Here is a 19885-nt window from a genome sequence, read left to right as displayed (position 1 = left end):
AACTGCGCGCCAAACTGGATTTGTTTGAAAGTGAATCATTAAGAGGGATATGAATGCAATCCAATTGAATATATTCGATATATTTAATTTCTGATCGATATTTTTGCCAGTTTTTCTAGAGCTGCAGAGTTTAAAGTGGAAATGGCCGGAAAACGCGTGAACATAAATTTCAAATGGAGACTTTTCACAATCTTTAATTCACTTTAATTTCAGAGCTTGGTGCGAGCAGTCGAGTCGACTTGATTAATACTTATTTTTTCCACCGTTAAATCTTGAATTAATCATGAGTAGGGACCTAGAACTGCAACGTATTTTGGAAATATCAGACAATAATTCCAACAGTGATTACAAGTACAAGAACCTCCTCAATGCCGAAGACAGCCAAATACATGTGAAGGATATCCTGAAGATTTTAAGATGCTTTTGATGGTAAGTTGATTGTACCTTCTGAATTCCTTATGAAAGGGTTAATCCTGTCCTGCTTGTCTTTTCAGAAAACTGCTTGGATTTCCAAGAAATTTCCATTCCCAATCACCCCGAACAGAGACGAGAATGGAATCCAAAAAAACTTCATTTCATCTTAAATAAGTTTTGTAATAAGATCCATGTATGCATTTTAAATTTTGTACTGTAATGCTTCGAAAAGACAACAACAAATTGTCATATTTTCAAATAAATTTATATTTATAATCTATAATTCCGTATGTTTTTGTTGGGATTTCAATCATGGGACTTTTCTGGGCTCTGATGCCGATGTCATCAAAATCGGTCGAACTGTTCTCTTGTTTAACTCGCTCCCCTTCGCCAGAGCTCACTGCACGAGGAAGAGTGCGTGAGAGATAGAGAGAGAAGGAGTAGCCTTTGTTCCTTCTGGATATCATAATAATCCGATCTGATCCGGCTTCGGCGTTCTGGTAGATATGGTAATTTTCTATTCCAATCGTGGAGTCACAAATTTTCGTTCTTTGTGGGGTCGGAAGGGGGCAACATTTTGACATTACAGGAGTCTACACCAAATGTTGTTGCTTTAGCTCATTAAGTCTCTGAGACATAGTTATATCCACATAGCTATTGATGCTGATCAATAATAAATAATCTATGGGGTAGGAAATGCTTGCTTCTGGGTGGTACACACATCCACTTTCACAACAAATATAATATACCCATATAATCTTCAAAGCCCGGGAATGAAAAACGTTAAAGCGAGATACACAAACCGGTATACATCAAAGACAAATACAAGGACTTTAGCATTTCGTTTGCCAACATTCATTTGCTAATCATTTTTTGTGTACTTTATTTCATAAAATTCAAACTTTCAAATATTTATTTACACACGGGCTTATTGTAATTATACTAAATACTTGTGTTCTTATTATTCGTCCACTGCTTTTGTTGAAGAACGATTTTGTGATTGGGAGGTTGTTGGTTGGTGGTGTCCACGCTACGGGGCTTACTTTCTTTTTTGGGGTGAGTGCGTGTTCCTTGCACACTCGTATATTAACTAATTTTAAACGCTATTAAACATTTTTGAATGTTGCTCGATGTGTTTTTGGGGGTATTCTTGTGCTTTGTTCGCTCGCTTTCATTGATTTGAAATTTTGTTTGGGCCCATTTGAAACCTGAATTTGTTGTCTGGTTTGCCTACCTGTGGCCGAGTAAATCATACAACACAAATTCGATTATGTCTGTTGTATTTCTTCACGCACAGATAGATAGAATATACGATACAATATTCGGAAATCAAGTAAATTAAGGCACTTAATCGAACAAAGAAATCAATTCGAAAAGGGCATACGAATTCGGTTAGATTGTTAGTAAATGGATAGAATAGAGATACGATACATACTCGTACCTGGTAATACATTTTGCCAAGTACAAATTAGTGCGGTGGATCAAGTGTATGTGTGTGTGTCTGTAGTGTTTTGTTTTTTAGTATCTGTGTGTACTGAATTGCTTTAACATTACAATAACTATCTGGCTGGAGCCTAGAGTAGTAGCTAAACATGAATTTGTATTGTACATAAACGTAGATCCTAAAATATTAATGGTGTTTTTGATTAAAGATCGATTTTCAATGGCACATCTTTTTTTTACTAACATTAATTGTATTCTCAATCTTTTTTTTTTTGCATGTTGTTGGGCCAAGAACCGCTTTAAGAATTTTGTGCCCAAGATAAATGTTGAATCTTGAAACGGTCCACTGTATATATTGTAGATTTGTTGTAAAGTTGAATAACTGCTCGAAAGAACTTTGACCGACTGAATTATCAGTTTGCTTATGTCTACATATTACATATTACATATTACATATACGAAATGCATTTGTATGTACAGTGGGACAAGATTTTAGTTTCGATTTAAAACTGTTTCGATTTAAAATAGATTGAACTACTTATGCACCTAATTGATTATTAATTTACACATAGACGGTTTGCTAACAATATTTTGGCTTCTTGGTTTCTGGTTTCTGGTTATTCTTGAATTTTGACTGCAATCAATATGCCGATATTCTACCCCCCACCCCCTACCCAACAACAAAAACTCTTCTGGGTGGGGGCCCGGCTAATCATTGTCGCATTTTGACCGAAAAAGGCACACACAGAGAATTTCGAATGACAACGATTTTGCACGACTACAACAACACTAACTCTAATCTAAACTCCTCTCCCTTATATCGATCTACAAGCATACATACATATGTATGTGTATGTATGTTATATGCATGTGTTTATGTGTATGTGTATGTGTATGTTTATGTGTATTTAGTAGCCATTGCAGCGTATCTCCCCATATCGGTGCCGTGGCCTGCCCGCTCCGTAGGCCGCATATCGCTCATACGCCATGTAGTCCGGCATTTCATAGCCAAAGCCGCCGTGTCCGCGCATTCCCCGGTTCCGTGTATGGGCCATGTGCATGTGCCCCTGGTAGCCAGCGTGCTGCTGCTCCTCGTAGGGATGATAGCTTTGAGGAGGCGTGGAGAGGGCCTCGTAGTAGCCCCCCGTGGTGTAGGGGGAGAAAGTGCTGTTGCTTGCGGCATATTCCTCGGCCAGGCGCTCGACCAGCGACTCCGGGGTCTGCAGGAACCTCTCGGAGAAGCGACCAATTTCGGTGGAGCCAAAGGCCTGCAGGAAACCAGGCAACGGCTTGATGTCCTTCAGGGATATGAAAATTAAAGTTGCAAATTTTTCTAGTTAACACCACCGTTACTCTGCTCACCCTTATCTGCTCTCTGACTGTGGACTCCACCGACTCCGCCTGTTCCTCTCCTCCGGCTTCCCTTTTGCCAGTCCTTCGTTTTGATTTCTTGCTGGGAATGAGATCGCATTCCATGATGCGATTGCTGTTGCTGTTGCTGTTGCTGCAGCTGATGCTCCGGCTCTTGGCAGCCGTTGTCTGCCGCTTATGGCTGCTCGGCGTCTGCTGCTGCTGAAACAGAGGAGCCAACACGGGCGTGACGCTGGCCGACTGGCCATAGCCCACGGGCGAGTTCTGTGGCACGGGCGGAGTGCGCGAGCGTCGCGGGGAAGTACTCCAGTTGATGGACGCTGTGGCTGGCGGCAATGGATGTTCCTGTTGCTGCTGCTGTTGCTGCTGCTGTTGCAAGTGGAAGCAGAAAATCGATTTAGTTTTCCAGTTTGCAGTTGCGAAAGGAAGCAACAAAGTTGTTACGCTCAAGTGGCGGGCACTTGAAAAACTTTTAGCTCCTAGCCCCAGCTATAAGCTCCAATCCGAGAGCTGGCGCGTGCTCGCTGATGGCAGCTCATGTTACCAGGCAACCCCTAGGACCCCCAGGGCACCCAGCACACCCAGCACACCCAGAACCCCCCAAAAGAGCCAAGCTTCACCTCGCACCATCTCCGGCTCGAGCTCCAGTCATAGTCGTAGTCGTAGTCATAGTCGTAGTCAGCCGGGTGAAGTTCAACGTAGCGCCCCAAAAATCAATAGGCGCCCCTTTTCATATACTCGTAGACATACTGTATACTGCGACACCCTGTAAAAAGGCTTCCGGCCGATAGACTCGCTCGCCCTCTCTCTGGGAGAGCTTTCTGTGGGCTTTCTCTCAGAGAGCGAGCGAGCACTTCTCGGGTAGATGTGAGTGCCTAGAAAGCCGGTCGATGGAGCTAAACGCACTTCGCTTTTGGTCTTCTCTTTTGGCCCTCGTCTGCTGCGTAAAGGCTAGCGAGCGCTTGGAGTGGGCTCTGTTGGGTCTGTTGTAGGCAACGCAGTCGAGGCTGTCATTATCAGGCTATCGTTCCTCGGATGCTTTGGCCTAATTTATCCCGGTGCGTAGCTCCAATGTGGAGCATAATGAGCAGGGCAGGCCACGCTGCACACCCAGAAACGAATGCGGGTGCAATAGCAATCCCGACACCACTAATTGGAAACCCAATCAGGCCGGGTCGGGTCGGGTTGGATCGGGTCGGCTGGGGTGGGGTGGGGTGGGGTTGGGGGAACACTAATCAACCTCGGGAGCAGCAGCTGCTGCAGATTGCTGCTCCTGCAGTTTTAATTTTCAATTTGGGTGCTTCTCCGCTAATTTGATTCAATCCCTAACTTACCCCTAGCTCTGGCATTTCCACTGCATCCTCGCTGATTGGATTGCCAGGCGAGCCCTGCTCTCCTGCATCCTGGGGCGTTGTAGACGTCCTTTCTGCTGCCGTGTCTGCCTGTGCTTGTGCCTGTGCCTCGGCTCCTGCTCCTGCTCCTGCTCCTGCTGTCTCCTTGTGTGGCTTCGCCAAATTGATTTCCGACACGGCGGCGGCTGTGGGCGTCGGAGTCGCCTTATCAATGCTGGCCACTAGCGGTGTTGGCGGCGACGCCGACTGCGCCGACTGCGCCGCTGTCGCGCTTATGTCATCTGGAAAACAAGCAAATAAAAAAAGTATAGAAGCCGTCAGTCAGCAGAACCACGCTCGGAGGGAAAATCAATATTGCTAAAAAGATTTCGTTTAGGAGTTCCCCATTTGTGATTCCTGGGGCTCTAATTATTTTGTCATGCGTGAGGGCGGCAATCAAGGGTTAAAATTGATGGATCCATTCAGGCGGCACGTTGACCAGCCAGTCTCCCAGCGAGCGGTGGCAACCCAAGCAAAGGGCTTTTTCGCACGCGCTTATCAAATATTTTTGCTGTGGCTGTTGCCCCCGAGGGGTTGCCTCCGAATTGAGCGAGGCAGTGAGAGAGAGAGAGAGTGAGAGCCTCTGAGAGAGCGAACGCGTCATGCACTTGTTGAACGTCCTACACATACACACGCACACACTCACACACACACACACATACTTTTGCGCCAGTTTGCGTGAGCGGCATGGCAAAGCCACAGCCGTAGACGGAACTGAAATCAACAAAAACTGTAGCATACTCTTCGGCGCACGCCACTCGGCGGGGGGTGGGCGTGTGGCCGAATCCTGTTTACGGTTTTGACTGTTTTGACTGTTGTTGCCGTTGCTGTTACTGCGATGCATTCAAAGTCGCTGCAAATTAATGTGCAAGTTGGGCTTGCCCCAAGGGATCCCTGAAGCGCACAATTTCATAGAATTTCCCCTTTGGATCTCTGCTTTGAATCACCTTGATCGATAAGTAAAAATATGTATCTACACATGTAGTTTCCTCGACGATTTTCATTTAAAATTTTCCCTCAATTTATTTGACATAACGGCCATTGATTTTTGCCCTAATATGAGTACGAATATGTGTGTATGGGGGAGGGGCTAGGGCCCTGGCTATTGCACTATGTTCCAGTGTGTAGCTGTCTCTCTAATAGTGTGCGTACTGTGTGTGTGTGTGTGTGTGTGTGCGTTTGTGGGTGGGTTAGAAGTGTGGCACCACCAACAACAACCACCGCATTACGCTGTAAAGTTCATTTACATGCTGGTTGTGATGACATTTCACTCATACAAATAGAGACACAAGCACACACAGACGGAAAGACACCCCATGAATACCCTGCCGTGGGTGTGGGTGTGGGTGTGGGTTTGGGTGTGTGTGTGTGTAAGTCAAACGTCCATTGATAACGAGGAAGCTCCACACCAACACCAACACCAACACACACATACATATACTCGTATGTACTAACACTCAGCCACGGGCTCGTTTGCTTTGCGAAATATTTTAGAAAAGCTGTCATCCGCCTGGACGGGCTGTGAGAAGCGAGCGCCTCTCACCTGGGGGCACATCCAGAGCTAAGTTATTGATTTGCACACACGACAAACAAGAAAAACCCCAAAAATTAAAAGGCAACTCATCAGGGGGAGAACGCTCTCAGGGAAAACACGTCGCGTGCCTAAATAGACAGCTAATTTTTGAAAACCTTTAAAGCGCCATGACGTGGGCTCGTCACAGCCAAGCCAAGCCAAGCCATCTACCTCTAGCTCTGCTTCTGCCTCTGGCTGTGCCTCTGGCTGTGCCTCTGGCTGTGCCTCTGGCTGTGCCTCTGGCTGTGCCTCTGGCTGTGCCTGTGTCCCACCCACATCGGCTGTAAGTCACGCTGCCAGGAAGCGGAAGTATTTCAGCAGTTAACCAACGCTGATTGGTTGAGTGTTTGCAAAACGGCAAAACTCGGCAAGAGCTCGGGCCCCGTCTCCGTGCTGGCGGAAAAGCCTGACGGACATCGCTTGTCAGGCGCTCCGTCGTTGACGACACTCCGGCCATGCTGACAACGATGACGGCAATGTGAATGGACAGTTCTTGCATTAATTTGCATGCAGAATCAAGCTTAGCACTGTGCCGGCACAGTGGGTGCGCTTGGATCTGTCCAATCAGTGGGGAGAATTTTATGTTTTTCAAGACTCAAGACCCAAGACCCAAGATTTTAAATGCTAGACACCGCTGAAAAGTTCTGTTCTTTAAAGGTTTCCTGCCCCACTGTGCCATCCCCAGTCGATTTCAGGGGAAGTAAATTGCTCCCATGCTGCCACCCCCACCCCATTGCAGCCCATTCCACCCCATTCCACCCGTTGGCTGACTTTAATACTTGTTACATAATCTACCCTGACATATGTTTGCATAAATTTACCAATACTCCCTCACCCTCGCATAATTGCAAATTAAATAGAGTGTAAGAAAAAACAGTGATAAAAAGCTGACAACTTACCGGGAATATCGAGCGGAGTGGAGCCGGACTGGGCCTCCCTGACACTTGTCACTTTGCTCTCCTCCAGCTCCGGCTCCGACTCCATTGACGGCTGCTGCTGGTGCTGTGGCTCCTCCTCGTGCTCGGCGGGACAGTGGTAGGGCACACAGGAGGCCGACTCCACGGACATATTCACCGGATACTCGCCGCTGTAGACGGGCGTGCTCTGGCTGCTGTCGCTCCTGGCCCGCGTGCTGCAGTTGCTGATCCCGCTGTCGGTGCCCGTGGCGCTGATCAGGGGCGGCGAGGTGGTGAGCCTTTGTGCTGGCGAGCCTGCCTCCACCTCCAGCTCCACGGGCATCGATTCCTCCAGCTTCGGTGTGGCAGACAGCGGCAACTGTTGTTGCTGGTGCTGGTGCTGGTGCTGATGCTGCTCTGTGTAGCCACGGATTGGCTCTAGATAGTTGGGTGGCAGAACTGTTCGATTGGGTGCTGGTGTGGTCGACCGTCCTGGCGGCGCGTAATGGGGCGTGGGTCCCGTATAGCCTCCAAAGCCTCTCGTCTGTCCGTAGGCTGAACTGGAGGCGGAAGAACTGTACAGCGAGGGAGGCGGCTGCTCGTAGCTGGACTGCTGCTGATGCTGCTGTGGCTGCTGCGGATGCTGCTGCGGATGCTGCTGTTGATGCTGCTGCTGCTGGTAGGGATGGGCCTGGGGATGCGACCTGGGCGGATAGTGCAGCACGCTGGAGGGGATCAGCTGCTGGCCAGCAGGCGTGAACATTCCCTGGTGCGGATGCGCGTGCGGCTGGCTGTAGTGGGGCGAGGCATAGGCGGCATAGCGATAATAGTTGGGCATGTACGAAGAGCTGGCCGATCCGTAGCTGTAGCCGCTGGGATAGGGATGGTAGCCAGGATAGCCCGATCTGTACGGCTGCGGTGGATAGTGCGACATGGCTGTCTGATGGGGATACGGATGCGGATGCGGGTGCGTATGCGGATGGGGATGATGAGAATGAGAATGAGTATGCTGGTGGTGATCGTAGTAGCCGGCTTGGTATCGGTCCGACATGTTCTGAGCTTCAACCTCACGAAAGTTCGAAAGTTCGAATGTTTCCTACCTATTGGCTGCCATCGCGTAGCAACAACAAGGGGCTAGTGGTCCTCGGCCCCATCCCGTTTGCGGTGGTTTCCATATTGCCTGGTCAACGTCGTCGCTGTGGTGTCCTCTTACATGTGTCTCTTATTGATTTTCGCTCGGCCACCTACACTACGCTGCCACTCCGAAATCCTTCCCCCCCGCTTATCCTTGTTGCTGCTTTTGTTGCGTCCTTGTCTGCCTTGTCCACGCTTGGCTGCCTTTTATTTATGTTGGAATCAATTTTCGCCACACTTGCAGTTTTCTTTTGTCCTGCAACGAACGGGGAAAGAGAGCAAAATGGGTTGGTTTATTATCAGACGAAAGATAGTGCCTTGCCGTGCCGAGCCGTACCTTCACTGGGCAAGGAAATGGAAATGAATTCGGTATTGGGATTGGGTATGATTGTGGCAAAAGGAACGGGGCGTGATCGTTAAACAGTTGGCCCGGGCCAGAGCAATAATGAGAGAGACAATTCAATTAACGTTCGACCAATAACTTTTTATGCTCGAGACGTGGTCTGGTCCTAGCCCATGCCGAAGGAGGATGGAAATGGGATTAACAGATAAGTGAAGCAATTCCAGAAGTGTTCGGCGTCTAGCCTGGCAACATCCAGTCACAGCTGCCTTAACCCGCTCTTTAACAATCGAAGAAAGGCAGGCTACTTGAATGGAGAATCCTTGAGGCCAACCAAATGCAATCCCGGCATTCCATATGCTAATGAGAGCCGGCAAACTCGCCAAATATGCCGACCCTGTTATTACGAGTATGCATAAATGTGGTGGCACTGCCACTGCTGTGGGGCTGCTGAAGATGCCCATTGAGTGGCGGTTGGAGAGTGGCAACCTGCCGAGTGCATCTCCTGATGAGCCATGCGCAAAATTCCGTTTGTTTTGCACTCACGCACGGGCAGCAGCAGTGATGGTGGCGGTGGCAGTGGCGGTGGCGGTGGGGTGGCACCCACAGCCACAACAGGCCACAACAGCCATACAGCCACTCAACTTATCGAGCGCATCTCCCCACACACACACACCCATGAGAGCCATGCACCCATAGACTGACTGACTGGATGAATAACCGCATGCATTTTGGCCGCATGCAAGCCGTTAATGAGCCACAAAAGTGCACACACAACCGGAGAGGAGGCTGGCCATTGATAGGTGGGCACAGAGCTTGGCAAGGCGGTGCTGGCAGGGGGAAGAGCCATAGTCGTCACCAAGCGTCTTTCACCAGCTTCACTCATACACAACACACACACACACACTCACAGGACATTACATATATTACATCTGTGTGCATGTGTGTGTGTGAGGGGTACATTTGTTGGTGTGCGTCTGTAAGCTTGCGCTTGACGTGTGCGTTTATTGATTAATAAACTTTTTGTGCAAAAAAAAAGACAAAAACAAAATATAATTGAAGGCAATTGGGGGTGTGGGGGTGTGGGGGTGTGGGGGTGTGGGAGTGTGGGAGTGTGGGGTGGCAACTTTATTGATTCGGTGACGCTGATGACGATGACGATGATGATGATGAAGATGTTGATGATGTCCTGGCAGCAAATTAGCAAGTCAGGGGGGCGGCGGATTGGGCGGAGGACAACTCTATTAGCAAAGTCAAACATGGGGGCAGAGAGTGGATAACATAATCAATGTAAACACAAGCTGGCCGAGAGAGCGAGGCAGCGAGAGAGAGCGGGTCCTTGCTTGCCGGCAGAGAGCATAGCGGAGAATGAGAGAGAGAGAGAGCTTCAATGAGAGCTGAGGGATGGGTGAGAAGAGAGCGAGCTTTTCACGCTACCCAAAAAGGGTTAGGTGCGCGCCAAAGGAACAATGTGTGTGAGCCGTAAATGAAATGAGCCTCGAAATACGTTAAGCAACTGCAATCAGTCCTGCCAGGGTGGACCCTAGACTGGCGCGCCACTCTCTGGCACTCTCCTGCAGCAGCGGCGGGAGCAAGAGGTTGGTGGCAGTGGCAGTGGCAAGTGAGCAGCAGGAAACGGAAGTTGAGCACGAGGTAGAAATGTAAATGGCGAGATGCTGCGTGTTCCAAACACACCCCGTGCTTGGGCTTGTACTGGTGCTGGTGCTGGTGCTGGTGCTGCTGTCGGTGTCTCCATTTATGTATTGGTGGTTCCTTTTTCCTTTTTCTTTTTTTTTTTTTTTGTGCTCTTTGCTCTGTTTTGGGACAGTGCGACACAACAGCAGCAGTGGCAACAGCAACAGCCTCCCACTGTACCCGTACATAAATCAATAAAAACAGCAGCCCGAGACGGGTTTTTGGTCTGCCACCGCTGCCACCGTCCACGCTCGACGCTTGTGTTTTCTGTACTTTTGAATTTCAGAAGCAGCACCCGCTCCTGGGTGGTGTACACCACCATCATTACACGGGTCCTGCGTCACGTCACACGCTGCGTATGTGCAACGTGCCTAACGGGGAGGCACTCGAGCTGGCGAGCTGACGAGCTGGGGAATATGGAAAGCGACTGAATGAGTGTGAATGTATGCAGCGCAACTTTCTCATTTTAATTGAGTTGCTGCCCCTGCAGCTGCCCCTGCATCCACCACTGCTGTTGTCGATGATGGATTTCAATAATTGGGGCAGGATTGCATGAGCGTGGGAGAATCTCAGCATGTTCTAGATGTACCAAAGAAAATGCGTTGGCTACCCAAAAAATACATTTTCGTTTTTTTGTTAATACGATTTATATTTTTGTGAATAATCTTAACACAAATTGCTATTTACCAAATATCCAATGTGAAATCCACTCCTGAATGGTTCAAACTATTCTCTTGATATTCGAATTTATTTGAAAGTTGGTTTTTTGGAACTTCTTAAGCCAGTTCCTTTTGGTTTTGTTATTGTTTTCTGGACTTAGTTCATTTCACATCACAAATATTTAAGCAAAAACTTTTGCTTCCGTTTTCACATGAAAAAAAATACCGTTACATTTTCAAATGTGGCCACAAAACCGTTCACAATGGCCCTGAAGCACGGCCAGGCAGCGCTCTCTCTTCGGCGCTCTCGCGGAAAAATCGAAGAGCGTCCGTGAAGAAGAGTGGCCGTGTGTCCAAATGATCAGCTCTGTGGCAGAGCAGAGCACACCACACTTCCCAGAGTGCCGCACGGCGGCGGTGGTGTTGCTCTGATAAAAAAAAGGCCCACCTACGCTGCTGAAGTGTAGCCAAACGTTACGTATACGCAGCATGTGTGGCGCGCGCGAAAGTCCGACGTAGACTGAAATGCGATACGGTGGCGCGCTTCCATTTATACACCGAAGGCCCTGCAACACGGCGAACGGCGAACGGCGAATGGCGTGTGGCGAATGGCGAACGGGAGACCGAAGTCCCCTGTGGCAAGAACAAGAAAAGCTGGCAAAAGACGTGGTGGCAGCTGAAAAAGGAGCAAAAAAGTACGAGACGAGCCAAGCGACAACAGTAAACGGCACAGCTCGCAGCTGCACTGGGTACGGTACGGAACCCCGAGCCCAGCAGAGGCACATGCTCGTGCTCGTAGTAGAGCTATGTGACCCGATTCGATGGCAAGCTGCCACATGCGCGGGACAGCTAGCCGAGCATCAAGTTGAGAGTGTGGTTGCACTTTGGGGCTGCTGGCGCTCTCTCGGTATCGCTCTCCAAAATTTTGAATTTATTCACTTTGCTTTGCTTACGAATTAGAGCACAAAACAGAAACCAAACAAAAACAGAGCGGTATCTAGACCGTCATATTACTTGCAACGCGCGGTAGCAAGAAATAGATAGAGAGAGAGAGAGAGAGAGAGATAGAGAAAGCAAGTGCGCAGGGAAAATGTTCGCAAAATTCCCGTTTGGGGGTTTCCCACGTTTTGAATGTGAATGAGGCACACACGAGGCACGAGGTATGTATAGGCTCGATTTATCGATGTCCGGGATAGGAACGGAACAGACTGCCATCAATATGCAAAGCCGTAGCACGCTTTCCGGGGCAGCCGCACGAACAGAGCTTTAAGCGAAGCTACCCGCAAATTATTTGGCCACTGAACCCCTGCGGCATTTCGCGGGCCCCGACCTCAGATGACCGATAAGCCAAAAGGTGGAAAGTCAACCTGAAAGATAGCACCTATAGGATTATTATGAGTTGGGTATAGGTGAGGTGTGCGCTATTGATTATAGTAGTAGGGGTGCACTCATCCATCCATCCCTTACAGCAATAGTTACAGGCATGGTTCCCTACGGAAAGCTACCAACAAATTTCAGGCAGACAGAACCGCCTTAAAAACGAAATCAATTCTTATGGTGTCCACTTCTGGCTACGCGCCTGAGTTTCTTGAGGACTCTCCCGTCTCCTGGCCACTGCGCACTCTCAGCTATCTCTCTCTCTCTCTCTCTCTCTCTCTCTGCGGCCCAGTGCACGTGTTTGTTGCGGTTTCCGCTTGCTTCCGACAGTAAACCGAAAGAGGAAAGCCCTCAAAATATTTGTGGGAGGTGACAGGGAAAAAAAACGTAAACAAAGTGTGCGCACGCAACGGAGGATTACAGTGGGGTAGGATGGAGTTGCAGATGGAGATGGGCGCGAGTCCAGTCGGATCCCCGTCAAGGGTGTTTCTGCTATTGATTGTGTAGACAACAAACAGGGTGCTCTGCTAGCAAACAGTTTTTACTCGTACTCGAAAGGTCGGAAATTTAGAAATAGTCAACAAACGAAACACGAAATAAACGCAGATCAAGGATGAACTTGGTGAATCCTCAGCCAAACCAGTGGGCGCCCATGCAGTCATGGGTCCACTCCGTCTGACAGACCCAGCACCACTCGAAGCCGCAGCCAGCGCGTGTGCAGACCATGTGCATGCAGCCGCCTGGAAGAGTAGAGAAATACGAGCATGTGAGGTATGGGATTTACGTAAATCTGTCGACTTGCGTCTTGGCTCCAGCACTTACCATCGCGCTCAGTGGGGGTTCGACATTTTGGACAGGGCTTGGTACTGACTTTGATGGTGACGTTGGTGGCCTCCTCCCAGCGAGCCTCGGCCGCGCGCTAGGAACACAAACGATTACACAATCACACAGTGGTTTGTGCCAAACAAAAATGCTCACATTCGGGTCCACGGCGTACTCGCAGGAGTTGGGTGCAGAAGTACTGCCCCCGTTGGGCAGACAATCCCCAATATGATAGCCCTGCAGGCAGTTGCGACAGAACACATAACCACAGCCATTTTGACAGGTCACCTTGCGGCAGTCGGGCTCCACGAGCAATCCCATGCCGCATCCCGGCTGTGGGCAGAGCACGCCGCCAGCCTGCAGCACATACTCCTCTGTGGCAAATCGCTGATACCGATCGTACTCCTCGCGTGTCAGCAGCTTAAAGTGATGGATTTCCTCAATAAATGAGTGCTCACAGCCAGCAGGACAAGGCAGAGTGTAGCCAAAGTCCGGATGGGGCATGAACTGGCGGTCGCCGAGACGCGAACGGCAATATTGCCGAAAACAGTCAATACAGGTGACGTGCTGGGCAGCGCAGGGGAAGACCAAAACAGTTTCACTGCAAAGAAACAATTTAATGGCCATTTGATTTAAAACAGGAACCAGTTTTTACCGACCTTACATCCGTGCATGCCAGGCAGGGCACATCTTTGATATTGTTTTTGATTAAATTAAGTGGCGCCGCGAAGTCCTTTTCTCCGCCCGAGACGTGCTCAGCGCACTTGAAATAGAACTCGGCATAGGGCGGGTCGCCAGCCGCATTGTCAACACAGGCGATCTCCAGGCTCTCACAGTGTCCGGGTATGCGTCGAGGCTTGAGAACATCGTCCCAGCACTCGGGATCGCGATGTACTGTGAAGGCGCCTCCCTTGCAGAGCGAGCAGCGTACTCGGAGCTTGCCGTTGCACAACTTATCGCACTGCCCGCAGTGCACAAAGAAGTGGGCCTTGGCACGGACTCGATCTTGAAGATATAGACACAGTTTATTAAGAAATTCCATGACGGGACCACCTGTTGCCCACATTCGTCGGTGATGTTTAGTCGCTCATCGTTCTCCAGCTGTAAATCCAGCAGGGTTTCGTTAAGCGGCTTCGAGGCTTCTTCGGTTGGTGTCCCTGTGGGCTCCTCCTCCTCGAGCGACATGGAAAGAAGTTTCTCCCGCTGTATAGTGGGCGGTCGCATGCGAATTGCGTGCAATGTACTTTGCTGGCCCAGATCGCATTGCTACTAAAAGTAAAGGCGATTAGTATATCAATATGGTGTCAGCCACTAGCCTACCATTATGGTGGTTGCATCACTTAGCTCTTTGCCGGCAAATATGATTTTCACCTCATCCGGCTGCAGTCCCAGCTGCGGAGCCACCAATTCTTTCACATTTTTGATGTCCCACTGCGGCTCCAAGTTCACCGTCAGCGTGCGGCCAGTGTTTGTTTTTACATAGATTTTAAGCGTGTTTGTCAATGTCTTACCCCCAAATGTCAGCAGCTCCAGCATTTTGCGCACAAATGAGGTAATTAATTCGAGAATAAAACTCATTTGTTTTGTTATCAGATGGTCGATGCAGTGTTGTAAAGGTGTTGCACACTGTGTAAAATATCGTCACAGTCAGCTGTTTGTACCGTTTTGTGGTGTTTGCCATTCGCTGCGAAGCGACAACACGTATTTGCGCGCAATTGAAACTAATTTTTTTGTATGCAGCCACGGGCTGTTTGGAATTTTTGATTAATTTGGTAGAAATGTCAGGTTTTACTTATAAAGAGGTGAATGGGGACTTATTCAGCGTCAAGGCCGACTATTCCATGTGCCATTGTGTAGCCGCCGACTTGCGTATGGGCAAAGGGATCGCCATCAAGTTTCGGTATGTCCTACATTTTGCTTCGCAGAACACAAAATTAACCATTTTATGCAACTCTTCAGTACCAAATTTGGCCAGCTGCTGACTTTGCAGAGGCAGAATGTCCAGCCTGGCGGTGTGGCCATCCTAAAGGATAAGGAGCGTTTCGTCTACAATCTCGTTACCAAGCAAACGAGCTGGGGCAAGCCCACCTATCAGCTTCTCCACAGCTCCTTGACCGCCATGCGGCAGCATATGGTGAGTGGAAACTATACTCGAATCTCTTCCCCAATTTATTCACCCACATGCCCCCTCTCTCAGATTGCCCACAATGTCCACAAGCTGGCTATGCCCCGCATTGGGTGCGGCCTGGACGGACTCTCTTGGAATAAAGTGAAAGAAATGGTCTGCGAGATTTTCCAATCGGATGCTATTGAACTAGTTGTATACAATTATGTACCAGGTGCAGCCAAACAGTAAACGGGATTATGTTGAAAACGTAGTAAGTGAACTTCTTATTGGCTTGGTGGGGGCACAAAGTTGTAGACCACAATCTCCAGCGGCTCCTGCCCGAACACGTACTCCAGCACGCCGCTCACCTTCTCCCATTCCAAGCCATCAATGCCGCAACCGATGCGCGGTATGGCCAGCTGCTTTACGTTGTTCTTGCGCTGCGCGAAGGGATTCCAGATTCATTAGCACAGAATAGATCGAAATGTTAGTGTAAGGCACTTACCATGTGTTCGCGCATCTGCTCCAGTGAGGACTGCAGGGACTCGTATGTGGGTTTTCCCCAGCTTTGTGGCTTCGTCACCAGATAGTAAATATAGCGCTCATTGTCCTTGAGCACAGCCACATCACCGCTGGCCGCCTTCTGGGCACGCAGCTCATCGACCTTGCCGTAGACCTCCTTGAATTTCACAGCTATGCCCGCGCCCATGGCCAAGTCAGCGCCCACGCAATGGGCCAGCGAGTGCGTCTTGGGAGCCGAGAAAAGGTCCCCATCGATCTCGCTGATTTGGTAACCTTGTCCTGCCATGCCGACCACAAAAGCGCGACGAAATGCTTGACGTAGCTCTAAAAGTTTAGGACAATACATTTTTGTGTGTCGATAATTACGGATTTGATTGTTATGAATGTGACAGTACAGTAGAGGATACTAGTGTGGGATTTTTGAATAGTCATGGCCTACTACTGTATAGCTAAACTTCGGTTTTTGGTTATGTGCCAGCTTGGGCCGCAATATATTTATTAATTTACAATATAAATACCCACAGAATATGCATTTCCAGGTGCAAAAAAAACATCTTAGGTGATAAAGTATTTAGGTATCAACTACATAGATAAGCAGCGGTGCATTTGGTGCTACAAGTCCCCATGCAAACCATTTCGAGTACATATATACAATTCCGATTGGATTCGGCCCCTCAGAATGGAGTCTTCTCCCGGTGGAGCGATTGACGCGATGCGCTGACCGAGCGCGGTATCTGTATGGTCTTCATATGATGACAAGTGGGACAGACAATGTTCATGCTGGCCTTAACCATCTGGGGCGGAGTGTAGAAGAAGGCAATGATGTCCACTTTGTCGTCGGCGAAGACCAGCTCCAGCAGGCTGCGGACACGCAGCCAGTCCAGACGATCGATGCCACACCCCAGGCGGGGAATGGCCAACTTTGTGACGCTGTTCTCCCTCTGAAATGGAGAATTTTCGAATGAGGATCAAGTTTCTGTCTTGCAGAGTCGGCCCGAGTTTTATACCATGTGTTCGCGCATGGCCAGCAGCGCGTAGTAGAGGGCCGTGTAGGTGCACTTCTCGTGGCTGCGCTCCTTGGTCACCAGGTTGTAGATGAACCGTCCGCCCTGCTCCAGCACTGCCACATTACCCGTGTGCTTGTTTTGCCTCTTCAGCTCATCCGTCTGGCCGAACTTGCAGCGGAATTGCAAGTTGATACCCGCACACATGGCAAAGTCTGCACTGACAGAGTGGACCAGCGCGAAGTTTTCCGGCGCACTGAACAGGTTGCCCTTGGCCTCGGTAATCTGACACTTGGGTGCAGCCAGCTGGGAATGGAATCGATTAACGAATTGCTCCAACTCTTACTCCAACACCAATGAATGTCTCACCTCCTTGGACATGTCCTCATGCTCGCAGATCAGAATCTCGATGGGATACTCGCCGTGGGCAAAGGTCTGCTGCATCAGGCGCTTCACTTGCTTCCAGTCGAGGCCATCGTTACCGCAGCAGATGCGGGGCATCGCCACTTTGGTGATTTCATGATTCCGCTGTGGATCGAACGGCGGCATAAATATTTCATTGTACAAATAAATTAACTGTAAATTGATGGGAAAGCGCGCTTTCGGACAGCGACGACTTGGAGATGCTCTATGGGGAAAGAGAAAGCCCCCACATCGTTCATTCTCATTCCACTCACCATATGTTCTCGCATACAAATCAATGCCGCCTGAACGTCCTCATATGTGGAGGCATCGTAGATGCTCGTCTTGGTCACCAAATAGTAGACGAATCGTGCATTGTGCTCCAGCACGGCACAGTTGCCCCGCGCCACCCGCCTCTGACGCAGCTCCTCCACATCCCCATATATGAGACTGAACTGCCAGGCGAGGGAGCCGCGCAGCGCCGAGAACGATGACTCAACGGCATGGGCCAGTGCATAGCTCTGCGGTGCTTGGAATATGTCCAGCTTCGACTCGACGATCTTCACATTCGCTGTGGCCATTTTGCTGTGGCAGCCACTGTGTCAGCTGCAATTAAACGGAAATTATATTTGATTGTTGCCGTCGATTTTCGGCTTCGGCGCTTATTCAATGCCAAAAATGAGTTTTGTACTTACGTGCACGCAGCAGAAACGCAGAAACTTTCGCGACGAGGTCGAAATATTCACGATGGAAACTTTTTTTGGCTTTGCAATTTGTTTGTTTTGTCTGCGAACTGCACTGGGAACACGAACACGCCAACAGGAAACGGAGAGTCGAGTCGAGGCGGCACCAAACACAGAACACCAAACACCACAGACCAGGGAAACAGAAAACAAGGCAATTAGCAAGCGCGTCTCGCGTTCGATTCTTATGAGAATATGTGGGTTCCCAAAAAAAGAGTTAGCGGGTAGTTTCGGATGGATGCTTGTCTATTTGGGCGATGTTCGACCGTTTTACCCACTACCATTCCATTCCATTCCCTTCCCGAGCGATTGTTTGTTAGTGATTATTAATCAAGAGAGACCCGCTATGGTCTGGCACGGCCGGCGTTCTGCAGTGGAATGCGCTGCGCTGCGACTGCGAAAGTGCCGTCGAGCGAAAGCCCCATCAGGTTCTCCGTTGCTGATGATGATGATGGGGCTGGCTGTGATGATGACATGTCTCTGCTGAGTGTGTGCTTGTGTTTGCTTTTATCGCTTTGATGGCTGTTTTGTTTAGTTACTGTGTGTTGTGGTTGTGTTAGGTTAGCCCTAAGGGCGACAGGTTGGCTCGAAATCGTCCAAAATTGTCAAAGTTGCTGTAACGCAAATAATCAGCAGTCATTCTGCCAATTATGAACATGTGCAGGCATGATAACCACAACAGCGATACGAGGTTCTCCGGTGTGGTATAGATTAATGGGTTTAGAACGCGGTGATGTGATGCGTGGGCTGGGGCGCTGTCAAAGGTAATCTGTGGCCTGTGTGCTAATAGGGGCAGTCAACCGAACGTACCGTCAGCCCCGACTGGCCGACGATATTTGTTTGCATAAATAAATATAAATATGACTTAAATTATTCGTTAATTGTAAGGCAGGTGAAATGAAATATACTCTGGATATACACACTCAGGTGCAGTGCATACAAATCACCATATTTAGTAACTAACTATATTCTAAAACGAAAAGGCAGAGCAGCAGCAGCAGCAGCAGCAATGAGAGTAAGAAGTTTTCAAATTTAAAAGTGACGCGCTTCAATTGCGTGGGTGTGTGTCTTCGCTAAGGGTCGACACAGTCAAACGCGTTACACAGCACTGCCAAAAATATGAACAGCTTTTGGCACAAACAACAACACACAAAAAAAAACAACAAGTGGTTGGGGAAAAAGACATTGTTTATGCTTTTATATGATTGAATTTAGCAATTTATCACTTAAACATCACTATTAACTGTATGGTTTTTCGATTTGTGTGGCTTGGAGTGGTCCAAAAGCTAGAATATTTTGTGCTTTCTACTACTACGCATGTCACGCGGGTGCTCCGATTCGTTTTGTTTTATTTAAATTTCCTTTTCTATCAACAAGAGAACGATGAGGGGCACGTTGTGGAAAAGCGATAGCCACAGAGATTCGGATTCAGTTCATGGCAGTTCAGATTGGCGCTTCGTACGACGACGACGACGACCACGACGAGGAGGAGCTGTAGTTTTGCTGGGATTTGGCGTGTAAATTGATTGGCACTCTGCTGCTGCCGTTGCTGTTGCTGTTGCTTCTCCGTTTTTAGTGCAAATTACGTAAATTTGTGTCTTAATATTGTTGTTAATGTTTAAATACTTTACGTAGTAATTGTGTAGTTAGTTGAGGACTTGTGCGGCGTGCTAGAAACATTCGCGAGTCGCGTTTTGGGCAATTATTCCAGACAAAATCTCCCAAAAGTCTCACGCGGAGAGAGAGCAAAAGATAAAACGTTCTGAATCACTCGGAGAATAAATAAAAAGTGCAAGCAACGCACGACCGACAGCGACTTTGACACAGACGCCGACCACGACAGCGACAGCGACGTCAGCTGTTTCCCTCCCGTCCCCTTCCGCCATTGGGGCTGGCTGCTCTTGGGGCCTTACGTATTACGTAGTAGTAGTTATCTCCAACTAGTTTTTCCGTTTTCGCTCTCTTCTGTTCTGTTTTGGTTGCCGTTCGTGT

General features: G+C 48.9%; 5 protein-coding genes across 7 annotated transcripts; 1 reads left to right on the top strand and 4 right to left on the bottom strand.

Annotated features, from left to right (window-relative positions):
- Positions 1 to 1998: 1998 nt before the first annotated feature.
- On the bottom strand, positions 1999 to 11616 carry LOC6601154 (sialidase). Of its 3 annotated transcripts, XM_026992359.1 has the most exons (6): positions 11365 to 11616; positions 10945 to 11115; positions 7092 to 8478; positions 4563 to 4861; positions 3220 to 3597; positions 2000 to 3155 (listed from the first exon to the last, which is right to left on the bottom strand). In XM_026992359.1, the coding sequence occupies exons 3-6, from the start codon at positions 8137 to 8139 to the stop codon at positions 2766 to 2768; spliced, it is 2115 nt and encodes a 704-aa protein (XP_026848160.1). In that variant the 5' UTR covers positions 8140 to 8478; positions 10945 to 11115; positions 11365 to 11616; the 3' UTR covers positions 2000 to 2765. The 3 variants fall into 3 exon arrangements, with proteins under 3 accessions (XP_026848161.1, XP_026848160.1, XP_026848158.1); XM_026992360.1 differs by having other exon boundaries at positions 1999 to 3155; positions 3220 to 3594; positions 10945 to 11616; XM_026992357.1 differs by having other exon boundaries at positions 10945 to 11616.
- A 1047-nt stretch (positions 11617 to 12663) lies between these two features.
- LOC6601156 (E3 ubiquitin-protein ligase parkin) lies at positions 12664 to 14835 on the bottom strand. Its single transcript, XM_026992272.1, has 6 exons — positions 14436 to 14835; positions 14180 to 14381; positions 13775 to 14120; positions 13272 to 13716; positions 13116 to 13212; positions 12664 to 13033 (listed from the first exon to the last, which is right to left on the bottom strand). The coding sequence occupies exons 1-6, from the start codon at positions 14691 to 14693 to the stop codon at positions 12924 to 12926; spliced, it is 1458 nt and encodes a 485-aa protein (XP_026848073.1). The 5' UTR covers positions 14694 to 14835; the 3' UTR covers positions 12664 to 12923.
- Positions 14836 to 14856: 21 nt separating this feature from the next.
- Positions 14857 to 15471, top strand: LOC6601157 (O-acetyl-ADP-ribose deacetylase 1). The gene is made up of 3 exons (XM_026992409.1): positions 14857 to 15015; positions 15075 to 15249; positions 15313 to 15471. The coding sequence occupies exons 1-3, from the start codon at positions 14894 to 14896 to the stop codon at positions 15469 to 15471; spliced, it is 456 nt and encodes a 151-aa protein (XP_026848210.1). The 5' UTR covers positions 14857 to 14893.
- Positions 15472 to 15506: 35 nt separating this feature from the next.
- On the bottom strand, positions 15507 to 19582 carry LOC113566490 (O-acetyl-ADP-ribose deacetylase 1). The gene is made up of 3 exons (XM_026992292.1): positions 19520 to 19582; positions 15728 to 16068; positions 15507 to 15662 (listed from the first exon to the last, which is right to left on the bottom strand). Exons 2-3 carry the CDS (start codon positions 16028 to 16030, stop codon positions 15507 to 15509), a joined length of 459 nt encoding a protein of 152 aa, XP_026848093.1. The 5' UTR covers positions 16031 to 16068; positions 19520 to 19582.
- Positions 16231 to 19586, bottom strand: LOC6601159. The gene is made up of 6 exons (XM_002026222.2): positions 19525 to 19586; positions 17846 to 17943; positions 17426 to 17756; positions 17118 to 17276; positions 16752 to 17054; positions 16231 to 16685 (listed from the first exon to the last, which is right to left on the bottom strand). Exons 3-6 carry the CDS (start codon positions 17729 to 17731, stop codon positions 16419 to 16421), a joined length of 1035 nt encoding a protein of 344 aa, XP_002026258.2. The 5' UTR covers positions 17732 to 17756; positions 17846 to 17943; positions 19525 to 19586; the 3' UTR covers positions 16231 to 16418.
- Between the last annotated feature and the right edge of the window lie 299 nt (positions 19587 to 19885).

Source organism: Drosophila persimilis, unplaced genomic scaffold (genome assembly GCF_003286085.1).
Source record: "Drosophila persimilis strain 14011-0111.01,24,50 unplaced genomic scaffold, DperRS2 tig00000732-arrow-arrow-pilon, whole genome shotgun sequence".
NCBI lineage: Eukaryota > Metazoa > Arthropoda > Insecta > Diptera > Drosophilidae > Drosophila > Drosophila persimilis.
Note: the sequence above shows the minus strand (reverse complement) of the source record. Positions and strands in the feature narration are given on the sequence as shown.

Coding starts and splice junctions, on each gene's coding strand:
- LOC6601159 (XM_002026222.2), bottom strand. CDS start 17,731: ATGGCCACAGCGAATGTGAAGATCGTCGAGTCGAAGCTGGACATATTC. Junction 17,277..17,425: donor TTTGTATGCGAGAACATATG/GTGAGTGGAATG, acceptor TTCGATCCACAG/CGGAATCATGAAATCACCAA. Junction 17,055..17,117: donor ATGAGGACATGTCCAAGGAG/GTGAGACATTCA, acceptor TTCCATTCCCAG/CTGGCTGCACCCAAGTGTCA.
- LOC6601156 (XM_026992272.1), bottom strand. CDS start 14,693: ATGAGTTTTATTCTCGAATTAATTACCTCATTTGTGCGCAAAATGCTG. Junction 14,382..14,435: donor GTGATGCAACCACCATAATG/GTAGGCTAGTGG, acceptor TACTTTTAGTAG/CAATGCGATCTGGGCCAGCA. Junction 14,121..14,179: donor ACTAAACATCACCGACGAAT/GTGGGCAACAGG, acceptor TATATCTTCAAG/ATCGAGTCCGTGCCAAGGCC.
- LOC6601157 (XM_026992409.1), top strand. CDS start 14,894: ATGTCAGGTTTTACTTATAAAGAGGTGAATGGGGACTTATTCAGCGTC. Junction 15,016..15,074: donor GGGATCGCCATCAAGTTTCG/GTATGTCCTACA, acceptor GCAACTCTTCAG/TACCAAATTTGGCCAGCTGC. Junction 15,250..15,312: donor CCGCCATGCGGCAGCATATG/GTGAGTGGAAAC, acceptor CCCCTCTCTCAG/ATTGCCCACAATGTCCACAA.
- LOC113566490 (XM_026992292.1), bottom strand. CDS start 16,030: ATGGCAGGACAAGGTTACCAAATCAGCGAGATCGATGGGGACCTTTTC. Junction 15,663..15,727: donor AGCAGATGCGCGAACACATG/GTAAGTGCCTTA, acceptor CCCTTCGCGCAG/CGCAAGAACAACGTAAAGCA.
- LOC6601154 (XM_026992357.1), bottom strand. CDS start 8,139: ATGTCGGACCGATACCAAGCCGGCTACTACGATCACCACCAGCATACT. Junction 4,862..7,091: donor CACTCCGCTCGATATTCCCG/GTAAGTTGTCAG, acceptor CTTGTTTTCCAG/ATGACATAAGCGCGACAGCG. Junction 3,156..3,219: donor CAGTCAGAGAGCAGATAAGG/GTGAGCAGAGTA, acceptor ATATCCCTGAAG/GACATCAAGCCGTTGCCTGG.